The 23,952-nt window shown below is 39.0% G+C and overlaps 1 protein-coding gene across 4 annotated transcripts in view; it reads left to right on the top strand.

Annotated features, from left to right (window-relative positions):
* The window catches only part of CCDC141 (coiled-coil domain containing 141), a 191,148-nt gene that overhangs the window by 130,455 nt on the left and 36,741 nt on the right, over positions 1-23,952 (top strand). For 3 of the 4 annotated variants that reach the window (XM_019799234.2, XM_011224427.3, XM_019799235.2), the window contains exons 10-17: positions 703-822; positions 2,529-2,720; positions 8,023-8,202; positions 12,993-13,172; positions 13,751-13,876; positions 15,657-15,845; positions 16,914-17,093; positions 19,553-19,702. In XM_019799234.2, the coding sequence (XP_019654793.2) occupies positions 703-822; positions 2,529-2,720; positions 8,023-8,202; positions 12,993-13,172; positions 13,751-13,876; positions 15,657-15,845; positions 16,914-17,093; positions 19,553-19,702 (1,317 nt within the window). Of the gene's footprint in view, positions 1-702; positions 823-2,528; positions 2,721-8,022; positions 8,203-12,992; positions 13,173-13,750; positions 13,877-15,656; positions 15,846-16,913; positions 17,094-19,552; positions 19,716-23,952 lie in introns of all 4 variants that reach the window. The other variant, XR_004623510.1, reaches the window with a different exon arrangement.

The following is a 23,952-nucleotide window of genomic DNA, read 5'->3' as shown; positions in this document are numbered from 1 at the left end:
TTACCTGTGGGAAGGATGGACTCTGGGGAGAGCTAGGAGATGAAGAACATAACTTGAATGTTAATGAATCCTTTAAAGAGTACTTTTCCATTGATTAGTGTGTACTAAAAATCAAATCATAGTTCCCCACATTCATCAATTACATGGCCCAAGCATGTCCCTGTGTTCTACGGTCACATGTACAGGGTTTGGTCCTGCCCCAGGATCCCTAAACATAGCAACCCCGAGGGTGATTTAATACCCAGGCTTTGGATCTTTACTTCAAGATGTGCCTGTAAACTGGGCCCCATTCAACTTATAGTGGATGATTATGAGTTAATTAATCAGATAAATTTCATCTCTGCTGATGTGTTAGCAAGGGCATTGTCCTTTCTAGGTAATATAGGTGATAAATTCTTAGAAGATGTGGGTGATTGTTTATATCTCATTGCTGTTAATAAAACATATGTCTGTTAATAAATTTATGTCTTTAAACATATACCCTCTCTCGGTGGGACAGTAGTATTACCTCATATGAAGAGAAACATTATTAATTTAATCATGGCATTCTAAAATATTTAAAACTATTTTTAGATGAAAATTGGTATATCCATTTAAAGTACAATGGGATTGGAGAGAGTAGTATTTATCTTTCCTATACATATGCAAACGTGTATGCAAATACATATTACTAAGACTGCAATATATTCTTTATTGCTAAAGGTGGAAATGTCAATTCAGAAGATCAGTCCAGTACTTTCTAATGCAATGGATATCGGTTCCAGCCTTTCTGAATCAGGGAAGATTTTGAGTAAATACTTGGAACTAGATAACCAAGCTAAGGTAAATTAAATAAGAGTTATTTTTATGGTTATGATTTTGTAAATACGATTTCTTTTCTATAAATTCCATGGCTATAAAACTTAATGCTAGCTCTCTTGAGGGTTGCAATTCTAAATTAATATTGTGGTAAATAATGACTTAAAACTTCTATTATGTGTATCTAAATTATTTATACATATATGGGTATATAAGTATTTATTTTTTATAAGGGTGCTTGAGCTCACTAAAACTTTGTAACCTGGTATTAAACACTCATTTGTCCCCTTTTTCTTGCCTGGGAGATGTTGGCAACTCCTTTTGGGAAGCCACAGGATGCAGGGAGAATGCTTCTCTAAGACTATTTGTGAGTTTCTTCTAGAGTAAGTTACAAAAGAAAATTCCCAGAAGCAACATGCGTTAATGCAAGATTCCAGGAAGCAAATAACACAATCTTGTTTCAAGCACAACGTTCAGGGACAGAAAATACCCTTCTCATCCCGGCACCTTCTCTAGCTCCCCCTCAGCCTTTCCCCTGGGACTTAGGTTTAGACATTCCTGCTGGTAGCCCTACATCTGCACTGAGTCCCAGCCGGCCCCAGCAGATGTTCCGAAAGGTGAGTCTAGCACCTCTCCGGGCTCACCCAGGTTGGTAGGCAATGGCCTTGTTACTCCATCGGTTCTCAGCCAGAGGACCTTCTTCACATTTGGGTGACCTTCGTCACAGACAAATTGATTTTTTTAAATGGAATTTTTTTTTAATCATTATTTCAAATGTTTACAATACAACATACATCTGAATTCAATTTCATTTTTTTATTTTAAGAATTTTAGAAGGCGGGAGGAAATGGCACGGGGAGGAACTCCCCTGCTTCCTCCTACCCAGAGTGCTATCTGGAAGCAACACTTGGAAATGAAAATTAGCTTCATTCAGTGGAGTACTTGGGAAGCATATTAAATACAAGCAGGGAAGCAATTCCTTCTTGCTGCAAATGACAGTGACGTTTTTTTCTTTCATTTTTGCTTGATTCCTAGCTCAAGCTCACCATAAAATTTTACATGGCTCTTTCCGTGGCAATTGTAGATGTTATGCCTACCATACCTGCTTATCCATTCTATCCATGAGATTTTACCTGCCAGAAATTGCACTCCAAAGAAAACCCAGAAGAGGAACCCTGTGGGCTCGTTAGGTTTCATATATAACATTTTCCCTACCCTTGTTCAAAAACCCTTCTAGATAGAGATTTAAATAAGACTGCATCGGTGACATGCCATTTTTTATAAATTAAACAAGGAGTAAACAATTTCTATAGACTTGCCATCTCTTGTATAACAAAATTAGTTTAGGAATTTGCTAGAGCTATTGTTAAATTTCAGAAAGTAATCCTCATGTGTAATTGTTGAATAAATTACTTCAAACACTTCTGCCATTTTGTTTTATAACTTTTCCTACCTAACAGCTTTTCTTCTCTCTTTGTAATGCAAAAAATAGAATGCTCCAAATGAAAAGTAGAGCTGAGAGAGTGAGAGAATAATTTGAGATGGTTTTCTTTTTAAGGTAACTTTTTTTTTTTTTTGAAGTTTTGAAAGTTGTGCCTTTCCTTCATTGAGGAGAGTTCTGGTACAAGTTCAATTAATAATTGTAATAGATGGAGGTACAGAAGGTAATGAAATGTGAATGTTCATGATTCCCCTGTCAGCTTCTGACCCCCTGTGCTTTGCTTTCATAGGAGACAGCACATGAATTAGAAGCAGCTGCAAAACTTATGACAGAGAAAAATGAATTTGAACCTGACGAAGTGGCATTGCTTTCTTCTAAAGCTAAATGGCTAGAGGAAGAATTAAAAATACTTGGCCAAAGCATCGGCTCCAGGTCACAAGTCCTGCAATCTTATGTGGCATTTCTAAAGTCCTCAGAAGAGGTATGGTGCCTACGCTCTGACCTTCTGCAGCAAGGTGGCCTCTGCCTTCTTCCTGCTTTCTCTGGGGATAGAAGCCCCGGTGGGTAGTCCCGTATCCTCCACTCCCATGCAGGTACTCCCTTACTGGCCCTTTATTCTCCAAGGTGCCATACAAAGACTCAAAGAATAGGTTGTTTTCCTAAAAAATGAAGCAAGTGTGTAGGTGTAGATATATTCACAAGCACAGTGGTTGTGTTGGAACTTTTCACTGTGGCCTACAAGCATTTACAATATCCTAAACATAGAACAAAATTATTTAAAAACAAGTCATCTTCCGCCATGGATCTCTTTGAATACTCATGCAATTAGTGCGATTCATTTAAAATACATACACAGAATTAGAAATTACAGACTTTCGGGTCATCTCAGATCTGTCTTGTGTGATGCCTTTTAACAAGTTTACCTCGGAGAGCTTCTTCTGAGGCAGTCTTTTGATGGGGTTGTACTAGAGAATCGTGAAATTCCCTCTCTTAGACTACGATTCCAGCTCTCAGAGGTCCCATTCTCTGGGAGATGACATCAGTCATGGAAAAGGGTGAGAGTGCCACCTAGGAGCACACGAACTCTGCTGCTCTAAGGGGGGCAGACACTGGCCTAGCGGGAGGTGGAGCCCACACAGTCCACTCTGGGGTAAAGTCAACCAAAGTTAGGGAGCATGCTCGAATTCCATTTTCTCCCCCTCACCTTCCCTCTGTCACCCTTCCCCCCTACCACCAGTGTCCTGCCTAAGCACATCTCCTCTGTCAGCTCTCGTTCTGTAATGTCCTGAATTCTCGCCACTCGGGAGGAAGGCCATGAGCAGTCCCTGCAAATCTCAGGTGACCACTGCCTCCTGTTCCACATCTTTACTCCACCTTTTGTCACCTAAACTTTTATTTAGTTTTTCTTAGCTGCAACCCCTCATGGTTTGGGAGAGGTTTTGCAATTGACAGGTTTATCCTGGTGTACGCTTTTGTTCAGAACTTGAAATGGTGGAGAAGGTACAAAGAAATCCTGTTTTCTGTGTCTTCATTGCCAAAAATCCACCTGCTTGGCTTCTAGTTCAGCATCTATGGCCCACTCTAGCCTTTGGGACCAAGAGCCTCTCTAGGGCTGGAACTTTAGCTCTGCAAGAAACACTTTTGCAGAAAGATCTCATGTCCTTCCACCGTCCCTGCTTTCACTAAATCTGTTTCCCTCCCTGGTAGAGCCTCCTGTCCTTCTCATCTTGGTGGTGCTCTCAGTCCGTCACCCTCTGACCCCCTCAGGCTTTCCTTTTTTCTTCACCAGCTCCTACTTATTCATTTCCAGCCCACTCTCCATGCCAACATGTCCCTGCTGTCCACCCTGACTCTCCCTGCCAATTCCCAACACCAGGCCAACCCAATGCTCTGTTTACTCAGCTTCCATTTCCAAGCTTTCAGATGCTCCTACAGAAAATCATAAAACTGTGCTGATTGGCACCGTTACAGCATATGGGTCTCTGCCTCTGCTGGGGTCCCCATGTGCTCCCTCGTTGGCACCCATTCAGTTGTGATTCTCAAACATCTTACCCCAGTTTCCATCCCTAAATCTCAGCCAATGCCCTTTTCTTGTATGTGATTGACACATATGACACAAAAAACCTTGACTTCCTTCGACTTCCAAACCTATTGACATGAGGCATCCCCCAGTTGCCAATAAAGTGAAGCCTCTCTTTGTGTCCTACATGAATCAGCCATCAGTCCCTCCCTACGCACGCCTACACTCTTCAGAATCGAGCTTCAGCTAGATCCATCCTCCAATTGTTCACATCTGCTTTTCCATTGCTTCCTTCTCATGGGTCTACAGCCATGGCCAGTGGTGTTGCCCTTACCAAGACTGCCCTTCTGTAGTTGTCCTTCCCTTCACACCTGCACTCTCAGAACGGGAAGCTAACACTTCTCGCCTCTGCCTGCTTGTCCTCCCCAAGCCTCACCCCACTGCCTGTAGTGTATTCTCTTTTTAGTCCTGCCATTTGCCACCTCTTCTCTCTATCAAAAATGTTCTGATAAGCTACTTGCTAGTTGACAAATGAGATGCTGTATTTTCAGTCTTCATCCCCGTTAATCTCTCTGCCACATGTATTTAGCTCACTCACTCTCACCTCCCGTGACTTTTTAAAAGACAGATTTGTTGAAGTACAATTTACAGAGGATAAAATTCACCTATTATAGAGTGTGATGATTTTTAGTATATTTATAGAGTTGTGCAGGCATCACTGCACTCCGGTGTTAGTATATTTCTATCACCCTAAATAGAGGCCTACTGCATATTTTTAGTCAATTCTGGATTCCATCCTCCAGCCTCAGGCAAGCACGGAAATGCTTTCTGTCTCTGTAGATTTACCTTATTTGGATATCCACATAAGTGGCATCATCTTGTCTACTTCTTTATCTGTTCCTTCTCCTTTTTCTTCATTTAGTTTTCTGTTTCTGAAATGTGGTGAGTCATGGAGCTCTTACCTGTGTTCTCTTTTGGGCATTCTATACACTTTCTGTACAAAAATCACACACCCTGACTGTGGTTTTAATTCACCAATAACTCAAAAATGGTTCCTCAGCCCCAGCACTTCTAAGTCCCAGACCGATGCTTTCAACTTCCAATCATACTAATTCCCTATATATCCTGTAGGCTCCTAAAGCTCAACAAAACATTGCCAGTTATCTATTTTCCAAACATGTTTTTCTTCTGTATCTTGGCACTGGATTAATGACCCCATCATTTTTCAGAAGTCCTATGTAGAAGTTTCAAAGTCTTTTCTAAGACCTCTCTCAATGAGCACTTATTTTGTATGAGGCCCCACTCTTTTCATTTCTGATTTCATTTATTTATTTAAAGATTTTATTCACTTATTTGAAAGTGAGAGAGAGAGAGAGAGCAAGTGGTGGGGAGGCACAGACGGGGAGTGAGAAGCAGACTCCCCGCTGAGCGAAGAGGCAGAGGCAGGCTCAATCCCAGGACCCTGAGATCGTGACCTGAGCCAAAAGTAGATGCGTAACCAACTGAGCCACCCAGGTGCCCTCATTCCTGATTTTATTTAATCCTTGTAACACTGCTATGTTTAGTTACTATTATCCCTCTTTTACAAATCAGGGAAACTGAGACTCTGAGAAGTTAGTATCCAAGATCAAACAGCTAGTTAATGTCAAAGCTGAAGTTTAATCCCTAGCCTCCTTCCTTTTGTCTTTTCCTATATCAAAGGCCATGCTACCCCTTGTTTACCTATAGGGACAACCTAAAAGATTTCTGAATTCCCCTTTCCCTCTGCCTGAACCATCACTTCCTCAGTTCAAGCCCTCACCATCTCTTGTTCAGCTTAAAGAAGTTGTCTTCTGCCTGGTCTTCTTCCTATAATTCTCTGCTTCGCTCCTTTCAAAAAATGGTCATTCTAAAGTAAATGTGATCATGTTACCTCCTGACATTCAGGTAATATGACAAATGTAATTTGTGAAACAAATTATAAATAACTTTTTTTTTTCAAATTTTAAATAACTTTTACCAAAAACGGATGAAATATTAAAGTTTATCATTAATTCCCTTAAAACATAAACTAGTACAGATTCAAGGGAATTCCTATAATGGCATCATTCTCTCTTCCATTCAGGGCTTCTTTGAGCCATTGGAAAAGGAGGATGAGTTAAAATTTATGTTTTGAGAGTTGCACATACCCGACAGCCCATCAAATTGACATCCCAGCCCATAGCGTACAACACCACAGAAGTGCTGGTAGTTGTCACGCTGATTCTCAACCATTGTGACAGCTATCAGTTGTTTCAGACTCATGAGAATCTGTCACATCATGTTGGTTACGGTAGAAAATAAGTTGAAACCTGCTGGCCAGCTTTACGCAGCACGGTGATCCCTCTACCTTCTTTCTTTAACCGCTCAGCTCGTGCAACCTGAACTTCATTCACACAAGATCTTTTATCGTGCTCTGAATCAGCCATGTTTTCACACTGGTGCCTTCACATTTGTTAACCCTTCCATCTGGGACCCCCTTCGACTGCCTCTCGCCCTGGACCATTCTGAAAGACACAGATCAAAGGTCACTTCCTTTGGGAAGTTCTTGCCTATTTACTCCATGTAGAATTGGTGGTCCCTCCTCAGCAGGTCCACAACATTGTGTGTGTACTTGTCTTTGTGTTACGATAATTGCTTACAGTTCCTTTCTCCCTACTATCTTTGGGAACACAGGGAATCTTAGGAGCCTCCATGGAGGAGGTAGCATTTTCGGTAGTTCATGAAGGATCAGTAGGAGCAGAAAATTAAGGAAAGCTCATTCTAGGCTGAGGAAACAAGCATCAGCAAAACAGAAGCATGAATAAATGGAAAATGGGAAATGAGGGTAGAACTTCTATTTCTGAGCACCGTTTTCAGGCCCACCTATTAAGTTCATTTAAGTGATGAATGATGTTAACATCTTTAAAATACTAACCATTGCCTGAAATTTCTCACCCTGTTTAGATTGCTTTTGGTAGTTATGAGCTCTTTGAGTCTTGTTCTATTGGCCATTAAATATTACTCAAAATGCATAAAAGCTTGTGTCAAAATTTTTCTACTATTTCTACATTACCCAATTACATGTTAACCTATAGTTCTACAAGTGATTGTAGAACATTTGATTTTATATAAGCTCTGATCAAAGAGAGTGATTTAAAATAATCGAGTACTGCTAACATTGGTTAGCAAATGAGAAAATATAATTTTAGGCAGTTGAAGTAACGTACCTCAGTACGATAAGCTTACGGAGGCATCTTAATATTAATATCTGCACAGAAAATTAGTGATTGTATTTTTTTATTCTGGTTTATCATTGATTAGAAGGAAATTGTGATTAATAATTACAAATAATTTTTCACTGGCTACATTTCTTTCTGATTTGTATTTCCTGTTTGTGTGTGTGAATTACGAAACTCAGCTTTCAAGGGAATCACACTGCTCTTTGACATAAATTGTCCCCAGTTGCAGAACATGCACATATGTAATACATAAATATGGTTTGGCTATGGTAACTAGGTCTAATGGGTAACAAACTTGTCAGCTTAATTTGCTACTGAGGGGTAGTCGTATTTTTCAACAACCTAAATAGGTTTTCATGTCTTTTCAGTAAATTGACAATGTTCAATAATAACTTGAATTCTGAAATGTAGTTTCTGTTTAATTTTTATATAGGCTTCTATTAGAATCTGCTATTTTTCTTTAAAACGTTTTTAAGTATTCTTAATTTTCATTTACATTCTCCTTTTTTTTCTTTTTGTTTTAGGTACAGGAGCAGTGTCAGAACCTAAAGGAGTTTTACCAAACTGAAATCCTGCAGAAAGAAGAGGGTGATGCTGAAGCCAGGCGTCGATCTGACTCCATGGAGAAGCAATGGCAGCTATTTTTGAAGAGGAGTTTTTTAACGCAAGACCTAGGGCTTGAGTTCCTTAATTTAATAAATATGGTAAGAATGGCATGGAATGTGTTAACACCTTCTGCAAGGATTCCTTGTCAAAGTCAAAACCATAAATTCGTAAGTCCATTTGTCTGCTAATCAGCCTTGCTGGTTACAAAGTTGTTTTTTGTTTTTGTTTTTGTTTTTATTATTTTTTATATTATTTTTTATTTTTTTTAGCTTTATTCAACCTAGAACAGTGCTAAAGCTGAGCACTTATATGCTTATTTGGTCTTAGACCTCCTATTCGTTTCTAATGAAAGCTATTTTAACTCTTAAGAAGAGTGACTATAATTCAAATACGACATTGCCATTATTACATAGAAACCTCAGTAGAAGTCCATCCGAAAGTTCTGTGTTATTTTGAGAGCACGCAACAAGGTCCTTACAAAATTTCCAGGGGTTAAAGACAACATCTAGGGCGAATCATCATTTTGAAGAATTTCTTTCTATAGCAGATCTTTTCGTGGTGAAGCTCCATTATATTTAGAAATGTACTCTAAATTTTAGTTGTTGAGTTGTATCTGTAAAATACTCTAGAATCTTCATACCAACCTCTGATCCATATAAAGTTCTCTACAGAGTTTTAAAAAAATGGTTAATCCACCTTTCCTTTAATACCTCAAGTGTCTTCCTAATGAAACTGCTCATTTCATTGTTACAAAATGCCAGATACTAAAAATCTTTTTTTTTTAATGTTAAGTTAAATCTGTCTTCATATCTGTTTCTAATCCTCTGTAACTACACGGGGGAAAAAAGTGTTAATATTTCATTCTTTTCACATGAAAGTCCTTCAAACACTGAAAACAGTTGCTATATCTAATCTGGGTTTTTCCGGTAGCTAACCACAGAGAAATCCTTTCTATCATTTATGAGATAGTTTCTTTTCCCTTTCCATCCTAATTCTCCCTCCCAGAACTTTCTGTGGTTTGTCAAAATCATTCATAAAATGTAACCAAAAAGTGAGGTCCAACTTCAACACAAAGTGTAACAAAGGACATCATTCTTTACTAAGGAAACATTACGCTAGCATTTTTAGCAGTAATTTCACTTTGCTGGTTCATATTAGGCTTGTGATCAAATAAAATTCCCATAATGTTTTCATTGCAATTCCTACTAAGCTACTTCTCTCCCTTTTTATATTGTTCAGGCATTTATCCTCTACATACAAATGCGGGCCTTTATATTTATTCCTATTTAATTTCATTTTATTGGTCTTCACCCATGATTCCATCTTGTTAAACTAATTCCGAACCTACTATCTACTGCATTAGCCATCTTTTCTGAATTTAATTCTATACCTTTGATAAGTAGGCCTTTTGTGGCTGCAAGTAGATTTTTAATAAAAGTGTCTAGGGGCAAGTTGACTTCCGAATCCATTAAGCCATCACTTAACCTGTTTATTAAACAATCATGGATACTTCCAATAGTACTTCATTTCAACCACTAATGCACAACTTTTTTCCTAAGTCTGTGGTGAGAGAGACAGCTCAAAGGAAGGCCTGCCTACCAAGTATCCTATCAATTACATAAGTATAATTTGGCATAAATTAGGTTGACTCCTTGTTATCAAAGAATTCTTTCCAAAGAGCTCACAAACTACTTGATCCATGATAAACTTATTGCACTGATTTTCAGTGTAAGGCTTACCAATCTGTAAATGATGTAGCCCATCCTTTTCCCCCTTGTGAAAATCAGGGCATTTTCCTTTCTCTAACTTTCTGGCCCTTCTCTAATTTTCTGTCAATTTGCAAAGTTAACTGACATCTGCAATTTCCAATACTCTGAAATGTGATGTCTCAATCTAGAGTCTGAATTCATTTGGAAGAATTAGGTTCTATAACTATTCTCATCCACTTTGAGCTACGATTTTCTCTTTAACTCTATCTCCACCTTTGCTGTTTGGAGATTATTCTTATTAAATCTACATGGAAACAAAGTAAATATTAAATAGTGCTAATTTATCTAATGCTATTCTTAAGCATCAGAGACAACTTGCTAAGCTATTTGCCCGTGTTCTTATGTTATACAGGTGCTTTACTGTAGAAACTAATTATTTTTCATTTGGAACATTTAGAACATGTATTACCTATCTATCATCTATCACATTTTTACTTCGTTACAGTCTTTGATCTCATGATTGTGTACTTCTCTGATTTGTATTCACAAGGGAATTCAAATATTTGCAAACTACATTTTTGTGTCCATCCTTTTTATTACTAACGTCATTTCAGAAATTTATTTTTCAGGTCTGCAATGTCCAGTTGGATCTTTTTTATTAGATTTCAATTGCGAGTGAAATTCTCTCTCTTGTCCTCTCTGCATCTCTCCTGTACTTTCTTGACCATACTAATCATGGGTATTTTAAAATGTTTGTCGGCTAATTCCAACATCTGGGCCTGGATTTGTTTCTGTTGTCTACTTTTCTCTTGGTTTCCAGTCATGTAGTCCTGTGTTGGCAGGACCCACGAATCACATCTATCAAGTCTCAGACATTATGTATAAAACACATGCTTTACCCCAAGGTCCTTACTGCGTTCATATAATAAATTCCTCTTTATTGATAAGAATTAAGATTCACGTAATAGTTAACTTTATTGGTTCAGTGACATTCTGAAATAGGAAATTATTGGTAAAGCAAGTAAAACACTTTTTTAATTCTCTTCATATTTTTTGGACCATTAGGCTTTTAAGCAAACATTATTGTTGAAATGTGGTAACCAGTTTTGTTGTTAAAAAGGAAGAAGGGCAGCTGGACTTTTCCACTGAGTGTTCTGCTCTTGACTGGGCTGCTGTAGCTCATTTTTTCAAGCTTGAAACTGAAAAGATTTCAGTTCATCTAAAAAAATCATCAAGATCAGGCAAATTGATTTAGGTGAGAATTCTGGCAGATATCTTGATGTAAGTGCCAATTGACTAATTTATAGCTGTGAATATCAAGGATGCTATCCAGGATACTGCCTTCCTGTTATCAACATATCTAGAAAACAAAACACACCATTCACTGTGCCTGAATTCAAATGGAAAATGGATAATTTGGTACCCTATTAGATAAGATTATGGAACATTTTTCCATGACCCTACACAGAAGTAGAATAAGTATTGTGTTTACTAACTAGACCTTGGACTAATTATTTAATCTTCCTTAGTGGCCAAAATATTTAAGTCTGCCAAGTACATCATCACTCTTCTTGAATCCTGCTACCTAAACAGCAACAAATACTACTGTGCTCTCCCTTTTCCAGACCTCACTCGAAACATACCCTGGTGATTATGCTTGACACTGATATGCTGCAATTTCCAAGTTTACTTTAAATTATATGTTATATTATGATTAATAGTTGCTTAATAATATGTTGAAAGATACCCTAACTTTATAGCATAGATTAAAAAATATTATTTGGGATGGGTTCTGCTGAAGTTGTCTAATACTTTTTTTGATATATCAGAATTTTGTTAACCATAATTACAGCATACATAATTTTATTTCTGAACCCCCAAATTCATGGGGGGAATCTCACTTAGGACCTGCAATTATATTCTTTTGTAATTAATCAGTACTTTATTATGTCTAAATTGATACAAAATATAAATATGAAATAGTAATGTCATTTAAAATAATTTAAAAATAAGATAGTCTTTTAAAATATTGCTACATGTTTATGACACTGTTTTCTGACTACAATTTAAAAGATCCCTTGACTTTTAGATACCTAGCTGTAATTGCAATTATAGACATCCAGGCTTATTTGCTCCTTAGAAATTTAAGGATTTATTGAGAAAGGCTGGCCATCAAAGTAAGAACCGTTGTTTTGTCAACCAAATATTCAACTATCACATTTTTCACGTGCAAACATAAAAAAGAAAAAGAAAACACACGGTCTTGCTGTTTACTTCTCTTATCCTTCTGCCTCCAGTTGAATTTCCCCTTGTTTAAAAACACTGTTTAAAGCTTTCCAATCAGTCAACCAGAACATATAGAAGTTGGGAAGAGGGCTCTGAATTTAAATATTGCAATTCTGATACATAATAGAGTTACAAATATAGAGATATATAGGCGTACATTTCAGTTCTCACAAAAGGGAGTAACTTCAAGCACTGTTCACAAGGAAAATTTAAAATAATCGTAGTATAAACAATGGGCTAGTTTAAAGAGAAAAACGGACCCCTCATATTCCTGATACTGAGACTTTGACACATTCTAATGAGTGTGTTAAAATAAATGGTGGACTACACTTCAAAACTTATACACTAAAATAATCTTGACTTCAACATTTCTGGATCCTGATGCTCATTGTATCACCCCTTAAGCTGTAGGAAGTAACCAGACCCTGGCCAGGGGTGTGAGGGTGGGGACTCAAACACCACTGGGGTGTTGAAGAACTCAGGACCTGGTATCCAAGCACAGAATATAGGTTCTGAGAGCCCCACTGTGCCTTCACACAGGCATTCCAGACTTGTCCTGATATCAGAACCATACTCTGCGTTGGCTATGATCAGGTGTTTGCCTCCTAAAATAGTGTGTGCAAAACACTGTGTCTCTTGGGAAAGAAAAACCATTATATGGGGCGCCTGAGTGGCACAGCGGTTAAGCGTCTGCCTTCGGCTCAGGGCGTGATCCCGGTGTTATGGGATCGAGCCCCACATCAGGCTCCCCCGCTAGGAGCCTACTTCTTCCTCTCCCACTCCCCCTGCTTGTGTTCCCTCTCTCGCTGGCTGTCTCTGTCTCTGTCGAATAAATAAATAAAATCTTAAAAAAAAAAAAAGAAAAACCATTATATGGATTATTAATTTAACAGGCTAAAAGGGATGAAATATTAAATGCAAAAAGTGAAGTGCACTTTATGGAGAACACTATGGAAAGCCAGAAGGCAGCAAGAGAAGAACTCAGCCACCTTCGGATGACATGGCAACTTAAAGCCATTGCGAGCAAGCCTGTGAAACAGCAGTGGGGAGCATTCAAAGAACAACTTAGGAAGGTACGGAAACATGCAGTGGGTATTATTAAGTCTTAAAAACAAATGAAATTCTGACATATGCTGCAACATAGAAGAGACTTTAAAATATGATGCTAAGTGAAATAAGCCAGTCACAAAAGGATGAATGTTGTATGATCCTACTTACATGAGGTACCAAGAGTCAAGTTTGTAAAGAGGGAAAGCAGAATAGAGGTTAGCGGGGCTGAGGGAAGGAGGGAATGGGAGTTACTGGTAAATGAGTACGGAGTTTCTGTTTGGGATGATAAAGAGTTAGGTGGTGGTGGTGGATACACACCAATGTGAAGTCCTAATGCCACCGAACTGCAGTTAACAATTAGTTAACATGGTAAATTTTGTTATATATATATTTACCACACTAAAACCAAAAACAAGTAAAGGAAACCCAGGGCCTGCGCTTTTGATCACTGGTGGTTTAGAACCACAAACTCACTTGAGGTAGTGAGTGTCTTCATGGGGATGGAAAAGTTCGACGACATACCAGTCATCACTGGAATGATCGTTACGTATTTGCTGGTGTCAAAGACAACAAACACATGATGATCTAATGTTTATTTCAGACTATGTACAACTTAAACCTTCTTCAGGAAGCACTTACGCCTGTGTCTGCCCTTGACCTTGGGGGGAGCCTCCAGAGCATTTTAGGTCTACAGAAAAAATGGAACGAAATGAAGCCTCAGCTCCAGGTGAAGGAACACACCAATGGAATTGGGTGAATGGGGAAAAAAATCAAAAACTGTTCAGTCGAGGTTTACCTAATTAATTTTCACAGACGGATGAATTACTTTTTTTTTTTAAACAAAAACATTGCTTGTCTAAAACTCCTCTTTGAAAAGACATTTTTCCTACTGTTGTTCTGCATTGTTCTATATTTGATAATACACATTCAGGCTACAAAATGTCCTTAATATATTCTTAGATTATTTTAATTTGCATTAAATGATTTCCTTATTAATGTATTTATAAATGATTTCCTTATTAATGTATTTATCACATATATTCACTCTAATTATTTCCTTAAGAGGTATAGACACATTTTAGACTAAGATATCTCAGAGCAAGGATGCACAAGCTCTGACACAGAGGCCCTGCCACACTTTGTCCCCAGAATTACAACTGTGATGTCACTGTCCCCACCCGCTGGCACCCCAGGTTCCCACCACCCTCCCAGGAATCTTGCTGTGCTCTCCCGTTCTCCCTCTCAGAGAGCCCTCAGCGTATGAGAGATAAACCCATGAGTCATGTTCCGGGCCTGACTGTGAATGCATTCCGTCCCCTCCACCTCCTCCTGCCTGGCTTCTCGTTCTTTGCTGCAAAGTCAAGCTCTCTGCGTTTCTGTTGCTCACCACTTTCTCAGCGTTGTCTTTCAGAAAATTGAAGATTTCTTTAGGGAATATCTATTTTAGATTCTTTAAAAGTAAAACTGTTATGGTGGATAGCCAACCCTCCCTACCCCCCCCCCACACAAAAACACACCATTGTAGCCCATGGTGAATGATTTCCTGTAAATTCTTAGAAAATTCAACTAGCCTACGTGTTAGGTACTTTGATGCACCCTGTGTTATGTCCTATTTGCCTTTCATGTCTACATGTGTGCACATGCCCCTGCACATGCATGAGTGTGTAAATCCCTCTAAGTCAGGGGCCATTCCCAAGCTTTGTTAGTTCTGTCACTGTGATGTGCATATATTTGATGCCCCCATGCTTGATTTCAACTTGAAAACCTTTCTGCTATTCTTCTGCAAATTATTTTCTTAGCCTAAATCATTTCCATTACTTTCCGCCTTGACAGAAGATCCATCCCTGATGTTTAGTGGCTTCCCTTTGAGGTGTCCACACTTTGCAAGTTCTGTCCCAGAATCTGGATTCCTATAAGGGATATCTGAGCAGTGCTGGGTAAAAAGGAAGCTGCTTTATCCCTCCCTACATGTGGTGGCTATTTGTGGATTCTGGGATGACTGTTTTTAAAGTAGCATATCTACCACGTTGCTCAGCTGGTGGCTCATTCTGATCATTCTGTTATCACAGAGGACAAGTAATTCCCCCAATATATTTTTGGACTTGCCTTCTCTTGATGTTTTTACCTTACCGCCTGATTCTAGTCTGTATTAAATATCAGAGATGGTCATGGGGTCACAAAATATCTCAAATACACTCACTTAACAGATAACTAGAGTATTTGGTATGCCACAGAAATAGGGGACTTTGTATTTTACCAGCTAGCTTTGAAACATGTGTTTTGCATTGCTGATATATACTTTTTTAATTTCTGAGAAGATGGGGGTAGAATAATGTATCCTTAGCATCAGATAGCAGAAAGCTTGGATTTGCAGGGATGGGGTGAGGCTGACAATAAGTAATTGTTAAGTGAGAGAAGGATTCATGATTTAGATCTTCCCATAGTCAGTTATAAAGTAAAAAGCTCCCTAAAAGCTGGATATCTTTTAATGCTTTTAACTTTTTTAGCAACTGAATGATGAAGTTCAGTACATTATAAGAGAATCGGAAGAGTTAAGTAGCAAAGGAGCTCCTGTGAAAGAGAAGTCTCAACAACTGAAGGAGCTTATTCATCTCCATCAAACACAGAAAGAGAGAATCCAAGATTACGAAGATATCCTGTACAAGGTGGTCCAATTTCACCAAGTCAAGGAAAAGGTAAGACTTGTCACAGATACCTGGAAGACCCTCAGTTTTAAACTATGAAATTAAAAATAAATTATTGTGTAATAAAGGCCAAACTGTTTATTCTGGTATTAGAAGCCTTCCACAATCTGGCCTTTAACTTTTTTCTCACTATACCTCTATCCTTCCTTATGATCCAGCCAAACTGAGCTCTTCTTTGTCCCTCAAAGATAGTGCACACATTCCTAACTCCAAGATTGGACTCTTGGGCACCATTACCTGACAGGTGCTTTTCTCTCCCCTCTACCATTTAAACCCTGCACCTGCTTCCAAGAAACCTATGTCACTTGGAATGATTTGTCTCTCTTCTAAATTCCTAGAACTTTCATTGTTTATTTCACACATTTGTCATTCTTAGCTTCTTGATTCTTTCTTTTTTAAAGATTTTATTTATTTATTTGAGAGAAAGAGTGAGCGTGAGAGAGAGAGAGATATGAGCAGGGGCAGAGGGAGAAACCGACTCCCCGCTGAGCGGGGAGCCCCATGCAGGCCTCCATCCCAGGACGCTGGGATCGTGACTGAGCCCAAGGCAGATGCTTAACTGACTGAGGCAGCCAGGCATCCCCTAGCATCTTGAGTCTTAATTACTTTTCCCCCCAAGTGTAAGCTATTTGAGGGAAGAAAACAAATTCTTTTTTTTTTTGTATCTCAACTACCTGACATTTTGGAGTGCTCAGTAGAGCTTCAAAGTTATTAGCTTCTATTAACAGAAAATGGAGATAGATCGGTATCCCTTTAAAATAGCTTCTGAATTTACTCAGATCACAAACCTAAATCTTGCAAAGGTTTTAGATTCTGACCAAAAAGAGTATTTTCTTCTTTAATATTCTTTAATAGAGCTGACAATGTTAATGCCTCCATTTTACCCTATCAATTGAAGCACCGTAACATTTTTGTTTATTTATGACACTAATAATTAGAGATGGGCTTGGCAGCATTTTGACCAGGTAGTGAAATTGGTTATAGCAGGTAGGCTTTTAAGAAGATCTGTCTTCAGAAAAATAGGAAATCCACGTTAATTGTTAATGTCCTAAATTCCAGCTGGGTCATCTCAACAAATCAAGGGAAATGGAGTTTTTAGAGCAGCCGAAGGATCTGGATGATGCCCATGAGGCCCAGGTTCACCTCAGTCGCTCTCAGGAAAAGCAGGCACATATCGATCATCTCCATCAGCTGGCCCTTTCCCTGGGAGTGGACATCATCTCATCGGTGCAGCGGCCTGTAAGCAACTTAGAACACCATCATTCGAACCTAATTAAAGCTGAGAGTTGGGTGTGATATCAGAGAAACCAGGCAGATTGCCTAGTATATGTTAAATTTAAAATACATTAAACCATTAGGATAGTTATTTGTGGTGAGTATCTACCACCTATAACAAAAGAAAAAACTTTTAAAGAGAAAAATCTGTTTATAAAAGTCTTGTTTAATACATCTATTCTCTTGCTAATTAAAAAATAGAATTGTAGAACTGTGTTGTCTAATATGGCAGTCAGTTTTTCACATTTGAAATGTGCCTAATGCAACGAAAAAACTAAACTTTTGATTTTATTTATTTTTAATTAATTTAAATTTTAAAGCTGACAGTGTAATTATGGGAAAACTTTTAAGTACATTGGGAACAGCTTGGATATGTGAATCTACATTTTAAACTCTAACTATGAAATATGAATACAGATCAAGTATTTCTGATAGAAGTTTAGCAACAATTAAGAAGTGCTTGTAAGTGTNGAACAGCTTGGATATGTGAATCTACATTTTAAACTCTAACTATGAAATATGAATACAGATCAAGTATTTCTGATAGAAGTTTAGCAACAATTAAGAAGTGCTTGTAAGTGTGAAATACACACTAGATTTCAAAGACAGTATAAAAATTGTATTAATATTTTTTACATTTATGTTAAAATAATGATATTTGGTTGAACAANTGAAATACACACTAGATTTCAAAGACAGTATAAAAATTGTATTAATATTTTTTACATTTATGTTAAAATAATAATATTTGGTTGAACGAATTATTATGAAAATTAATTGCACCTGTTTCTTTTTTAACTTTTAAATATAACTACAGGAAAATTTTTAGTTNAGGAGCCTGATGTGGGGCTCGATCCCACAACGCTGGGATCACGCCCTGAGCCGAAGGCAGACGCTTAACCGCTGTGCCACCCAGGCGCCCCTGGTTGAACAAATTATTATGAAAATTAATTGCACCTGTTTCTTTTTTAACTTTTAAATATAACTACAGGAAAATTTTTAGTTATTCCTGTGGCTCAGATTTCATTTTGATTGGACCAATGCTGCTTTAGCATTTTGGATCTGGAAGGTATCCTAAAGATAATCTAGCCCAGGACACTCCTTTTTATAAAACAAGGATGGATCTGAGGCCGAGAGAGGCTGCTTTATCCATAAAATCCCATAATGGAGGAGCCTCCTGGCCTCACCAAAGGCTTGGACACTTGTCACTGAATCTGCTTTATGCCACTGGACCGACCTTAACAAAGGAGACTAAAAAAGAAGAAAATATTTCCAGATCAAGTTTTTATAAATAATACATGGGACTCTGATTAAAAAAAAAAAATCCTTCTCCAAATTCCTAATTCNTTGATTGGACCAATGCTGCTTTAGCATTTTGGATCTGGAAGGTATCCTAAAGATAATCTAGCCCAGGACACTCCTTTTTATAAAACAAGGATGGATCTGAGGCCGAGAGAGGCTGCTTTATCCATAAAATCCCATAATGGAGGAGCCTCCTGGCCTCACCAAAGGCTTGGACACTTGTCACTGAATCTGCTTTATGCCACTGGACCGACCTTAACAAAGGAGACTAAAAAAGAAGAAAATATTTCCAGATCAAGTTTTTATAAATAATACATGGGACTCTGATTAAAAAAAAATCCTTCTCCAAATTCCTAATTTGAGGGGAGAAAAGATTATGTTTATTCTATCCAATATGTATAACATTAATAAAATCATAATGGCCAATTTTACTTTAAAGTTCATTTAAGATCTCCATTAAATGATATGGAACACAATGAACCTAAAGGTTTTTCTTTTTTTTCAATTTTTTAACTGAAAGACATAGAAATACAAAATATCTGTCCCTGTTCATAGAATTGGTTTTTACCAAGAAGGGAGTTTTCTTTTTAAAGAGTTCCATTTTATTAATAAATTTATTTTAAAAAAGAAAGAAAAAAATAAGATGTCTCACTTTGCACAAATAATATTATAAATTGTTCTCCAACCCTCATCTGGCCTTGGCCTCTGCAGCCCTCTGTGCTGAGCAGAGATTGGTGCACTTGCATAATGAACCTGAGGTTAAGTTCAAGTTGACAGGAAAATTATAGTGCAGAAGCTGAATGTTTCCAATGCATATTTTATGCCTTTTGAAGTAAAAATTATACCTTATAATAAACGGCGTCTCTGAAGAGTTGGGTGTGATGAGCAAATCTTCAAAACTGAAATTTCAAGACTGGAAATACGACGGTTTGCCTTCCCCAACATGTTGGTGTCTGGCTTCTTTCTGAAATCATTACATTCAAATATGCTTAAGATAAAGTAAGCCAGGAACCTATTTTTTAGTGTCCTTTATGAGTTTCACAGTGCAGGTAAATAGCACATTCGTCTCATTGCTGTTTCGCCCACTCCCTTTGTCACTTCCTCTTCTCTTCCATTTTCAGAACTGCTCTAACGTTTCTGCAAAGAACCTGCAGCAGCAGCTGGACATCCTTGAGGGGGACTGTGTGAACTGGCGCGCCAAAGCCCAGGAGTATGAAAGGACCCTGACCCACAGCTTGGAGTACTGCACCACACGGGACAGTATAAACGAGGTGGGGTGGCAGGGTGAGAACCAACATTGTCAAAAGCTGCTCTGAACCTAAAGCTTGCGTCTCGTGTCTGGACGTGTGCACACACAATCAGGAGACCTTTCATTCCACCATGCCCTTTCATCCACCAAGCAAGGTCTCAGGGCTCTGAAATTTTGACTGAATTTCAAGCACCCAAGTCAGTGTGTTGTCAGTGCGCAGAGAAACCTAGAATATACCATTATGGTTTTTTGTTTGCTTTCTCCCCCCCCCCAAGCCTATACAGCAATTGCTTACTTCAGTGGATATGGCCCATCAGGACAGAAAGTGTGATGNCTTTCATTCCACCATGCCCTTTCATCCACCAAGCAAGGTCTCAGGGCTCTGAAATTTTGACTGAATTTCAAGCACCCAAGTCAGTGTGTTGTCAGTGCGCAGAGAAACCTAGAATACACTATTATGGTTTTTTGTTTGCTTTCTCCCCCCGCCCCCCAAGCCTATACAGCAATTGCTTACTTCAGTGGATATGGCCCATCAGGACAGAAAGTGTGATGCCGTCCCCATGAAGCCAGCTCCGACCTGCTGAGGTTCTATTTAAGTACCATTGACTCATAGTGAAGGGGATGCCAAGGGCCAGGGGGGCAGGCTCTTTGCCTCAGAGGCTACAAAGGATTATCACCAAAGTCAAGTGGCTGGTTTCATATNTGCTTCTTCCTCTCCCACTCCCCCTGCTTGTGTTCCCTCTCTCGCTGGCTGTCTCTATCTCTGTCGAATAAATAAATAAAATCTTTAAAAAAAAAAAAGAAAAGAAAAGAAAGTGTGATGCCGTCCCCATGAAGCCAGCTCCGACCTGCTGAGATTCTATTTAAGTACCATTGACTCATAGTGAAGGGGATGCCAAGGGCCAGGGGGGCAGGCTCTTTGCCTCAGAGGCTACAAAGGATTATCACCAAAGTCAAGTGGCTGGTTTCATATTTACTCAAATGGAGTGGCTTACTGGCAGAACAACTTCTAGACAAAAAGGAATAACGTATGAAAGTCATCCTCTCCATCCATGCACCGTCTCACAAACACATAATTCCACCTCCTCTCCCTCAATTCTACCCAAACCCCAACCCCCAGTCATGCAGTGAGCCACAATAACCCTCCCTAGTTCAACTTTCCATTTAAATAAACTTATTCTGGGGAGAAAACATAGCTCAGGATAGCAAAACATAGATCCTGATTTTTGACANTACTGGCAGAACAACTTCTAGACAAAAAGGAATAACGTATGAAAGTCATCCTCTCCATCCATGCACCGTCTCACAAACACATAATTCCACCTCCTCTCCCTCAATTCTACCCAAACCCCAACCCCCAGTCATGCAGTGAGCCACAGTAACCCTCCCCTAGTTCAACTTTCCATTTAAATAAACTTGTTCTGGGGAGAAAACATAGCTCAGGATAGCAAAACATAGATCCTGATTTTTGACGGGGAATTAACAGCAGGATACAGAGTACTGTAATTCCAGACTTGGCTCCATTGAGAGCAAAATGTTTCTGAGTCCATCAGTCATAAGTCCATTAGAAAAGTGGGTGGAGGAAAAGGAAGTGGTAAACCTTCTCGAATGTTCTGTTTATGCCCAATTTACACAATCTGGGCCCAGCAAGTATTAAATATCAGACAACATAGCTCACGGACTAAAGTATGAGTAACTAGAATGGTGGTCTAGCTCTGAAGTTCTCCTTCCTGCAGGGCACTTTTATAGACCATGGGCAGGTGCAGGAAGGGAGTAGGGCTGGAAGGAAATTGAGAGGGGCAGAGAGCTGGAGAGGCCACGTGGATCCCAGGAGAGAAACAGGAACATCAAGGGCGACTTTCCTCTTAGCGACGTGCCGCAGGACCGTATGTAGAGTGGCTGCCCAGACTCTATGTTCCAGGGAGTCATTCTGGGCTAGAGATTCATTTGGGGTTAAACCTGGAGAGTCGCCTACCCTCTATGGCCNTCTATGGCCTCTTCCAGTTTCAGCTAACAGCACTTCATTCGGGTCTTGTTAAAGAAAACAATATTAAAGAAAACATTATTCTCCCCAAGGCTATAATATTTAGAATTGCAGGCTTGCAAACAATGTTTTTCCTGTCTTTCCCCAAAGTTATCTTCTTTCTTCCCTTCCTCCTCCTCTTTCTCCCCCTCCCTAACCTTCCCCTTCCTCCTCTTCTTCCTTCTCCCTTGGTAAACTTTTGTTTTGCCACAAACATCTCTCTCCCTGCAGGGATGCACAACTCTATACTAACAGAAACCACGATGGAGGTGGAGCTGGTTGCTCCCAGCTCCCTATAGCTCAGTCTCCATCTTCCTGAAGCGCTCTGGCGTTTATGGAGCTGGGTCTCCCTGTCCGAGCCCTTACCACAGTGGTTCTATTTACAGGCTGCCTCGTGATGAGCCTCTGCTGGGAGCCAGCTAGCTGGGATGACAGATGTCCCTTGTAGTCACAGTTAGGACGTCCCAGGATTGTCTGTACCATAACGAGCAACCAGATACTTGTGGGTTTGATTTAGGAATCAGATATCACTTTAACATGATCTGAAACATTAAGAGAACTAGTCTTCCCATTTGCTTCTATTTCATATCCAACTAATCCTTGATGTAAGTTACAATTTCACATTTAAAGGATCTTTGAAAATCTTTGCTCCTTTCCTCCTTTCTTTCCTGTAGAAATATAGTAGGCATGTCACAGTGTAGCATCCACATCATGGACTTTCCAAGCCTGATGGGAAGATAATCAGAAGGAACGTTTTTAGCCCAATTTAGTAAAATAAATATACATACACTCTAGTTTGTATTGTGAATATCAGAGTGCAGATGGGTAGATTCCAAGTGGTGATAATATTTATACACCTAGACATTTTTATCATTATTAATATTTGGCATAGGTACTTAAAACACTATAAAAAATTAAAAGCAATATGTAACACTACTTTTTTTTGTATATAAAAACATTGAAGTCAGACACCCCACCAGGGAACAAGAGCAAACATTGCTTTTTTTTTAAAGGTTTTATTTATTTATTTGATAGAGAGAGAGAGAGCATGAGCAGAGGGGAAGGGGAGAGGCAGTCTCCCCCCTTGAGCAAGGAGCCTGAAGCAGAGCTGGATCCCAGGACCCCGGGATCATGACCTAAGCCAAAGGCAGACGCTTAACCGACTGAGCCACCCAGGCACCCCAATTCATTTTATTTTTTAAGTTGATTTGGAAACACATTGCTTTGCCTCCAATGTGCTTCCAAGTGCTTCTTGGAAGTCCGCAGACTCTGGGTGGAAATAGATTTGGGAAGATACGACTTCAATATATCTTCCTTTTTAGGAAGAGAAACCTGAGGTGTGTACGATTTGCATTTGAGCGGTGTGTTCCAGGACTGCAGAGCTACAATTCATGGTGTGTTGAGGAGTCAGCTTTGGGTCAAAAGCTCATCTATTGGTCTTCAGGCTTAATTGGGCACCAACACGTTGTCACTTGCTAAGCTCAGAGTCCCCATTCACTCACTGCTTTAGCCCATTCCACCAGGACATGGTCTGATGCACCACGTACCCTTTCTCTGTGCTTCCCTGGCATAGTCCTAACAGGCTGTTTGGATGCTCTGATACAGCAGCACAGTTCATTTCGTCATTTCAACCAAAATTACTTTTTGATGATGCCCTAACTAACTTACACGGTTATAACTGCACTAAAGGCCCCTAGCAGAGGACTCGGTACCTCAAGGCAAAATAAAGTGAGGTGTTTTAAATGCGATTTTTTTTTTATGTGATGTGATATTCTTTAAAGACAAAGAACCTTGGTTCTGTGCCTTATCTTTGGGTGAAATATTATTATTTTCTCATTTCATACACTACATAAAACAGGAAATTGTAAAATCTCATTTTCTCCATGTCTACCTTCACAGCCTTCAGACTGCAAGATTTCGTGGAGTTGTTTTTTTTTTTTTCCACTCATTTCACACAAAGATACATTTGTATTCATGAATGTTGAATTTCACTGTACATTTTCTTGCCTGGCAGCATAAATAAGCCGTTAATACACAAAGCATTACAGACATTCTCTGTGGTAAAACGTGACAGAACATCATTAGTTATTCTTTTACATGTCTTCATTTAGAAACGTAGTAAGTTAATATTACGCATGTTTTCTATCTGCAACCTGACCAAAAAAATTACTTTTACATTAACATAACGTTAATGGAAATTTGTAACTGGAGTCTCATTATGGGTCACAATTACTTTGCTGAAAAAAAAA

The sequence above is a fragment of the Ailuropoda melanoleuca genome, chromosome 2 (assembly GCF_002007445.2).
Source record: "Ailuropoda melanoleuca isolate Jingjing chromosome 2, ASM200744v2, whole genome shotgun sequence".
Classification (NCBI taxonomy): domain Eukaryota; kingdom Metazoa; phylum Chordata; class Mammalia; order Carnivora; family Ursidae; genus Ailuropoda; species Ailuropoda melanoleuca.
The sequence above is the reverse complement of the archived record's forward strand: the minus strand, read 5'-3'. Positions and strand labels throughout refer to the sequence as shown.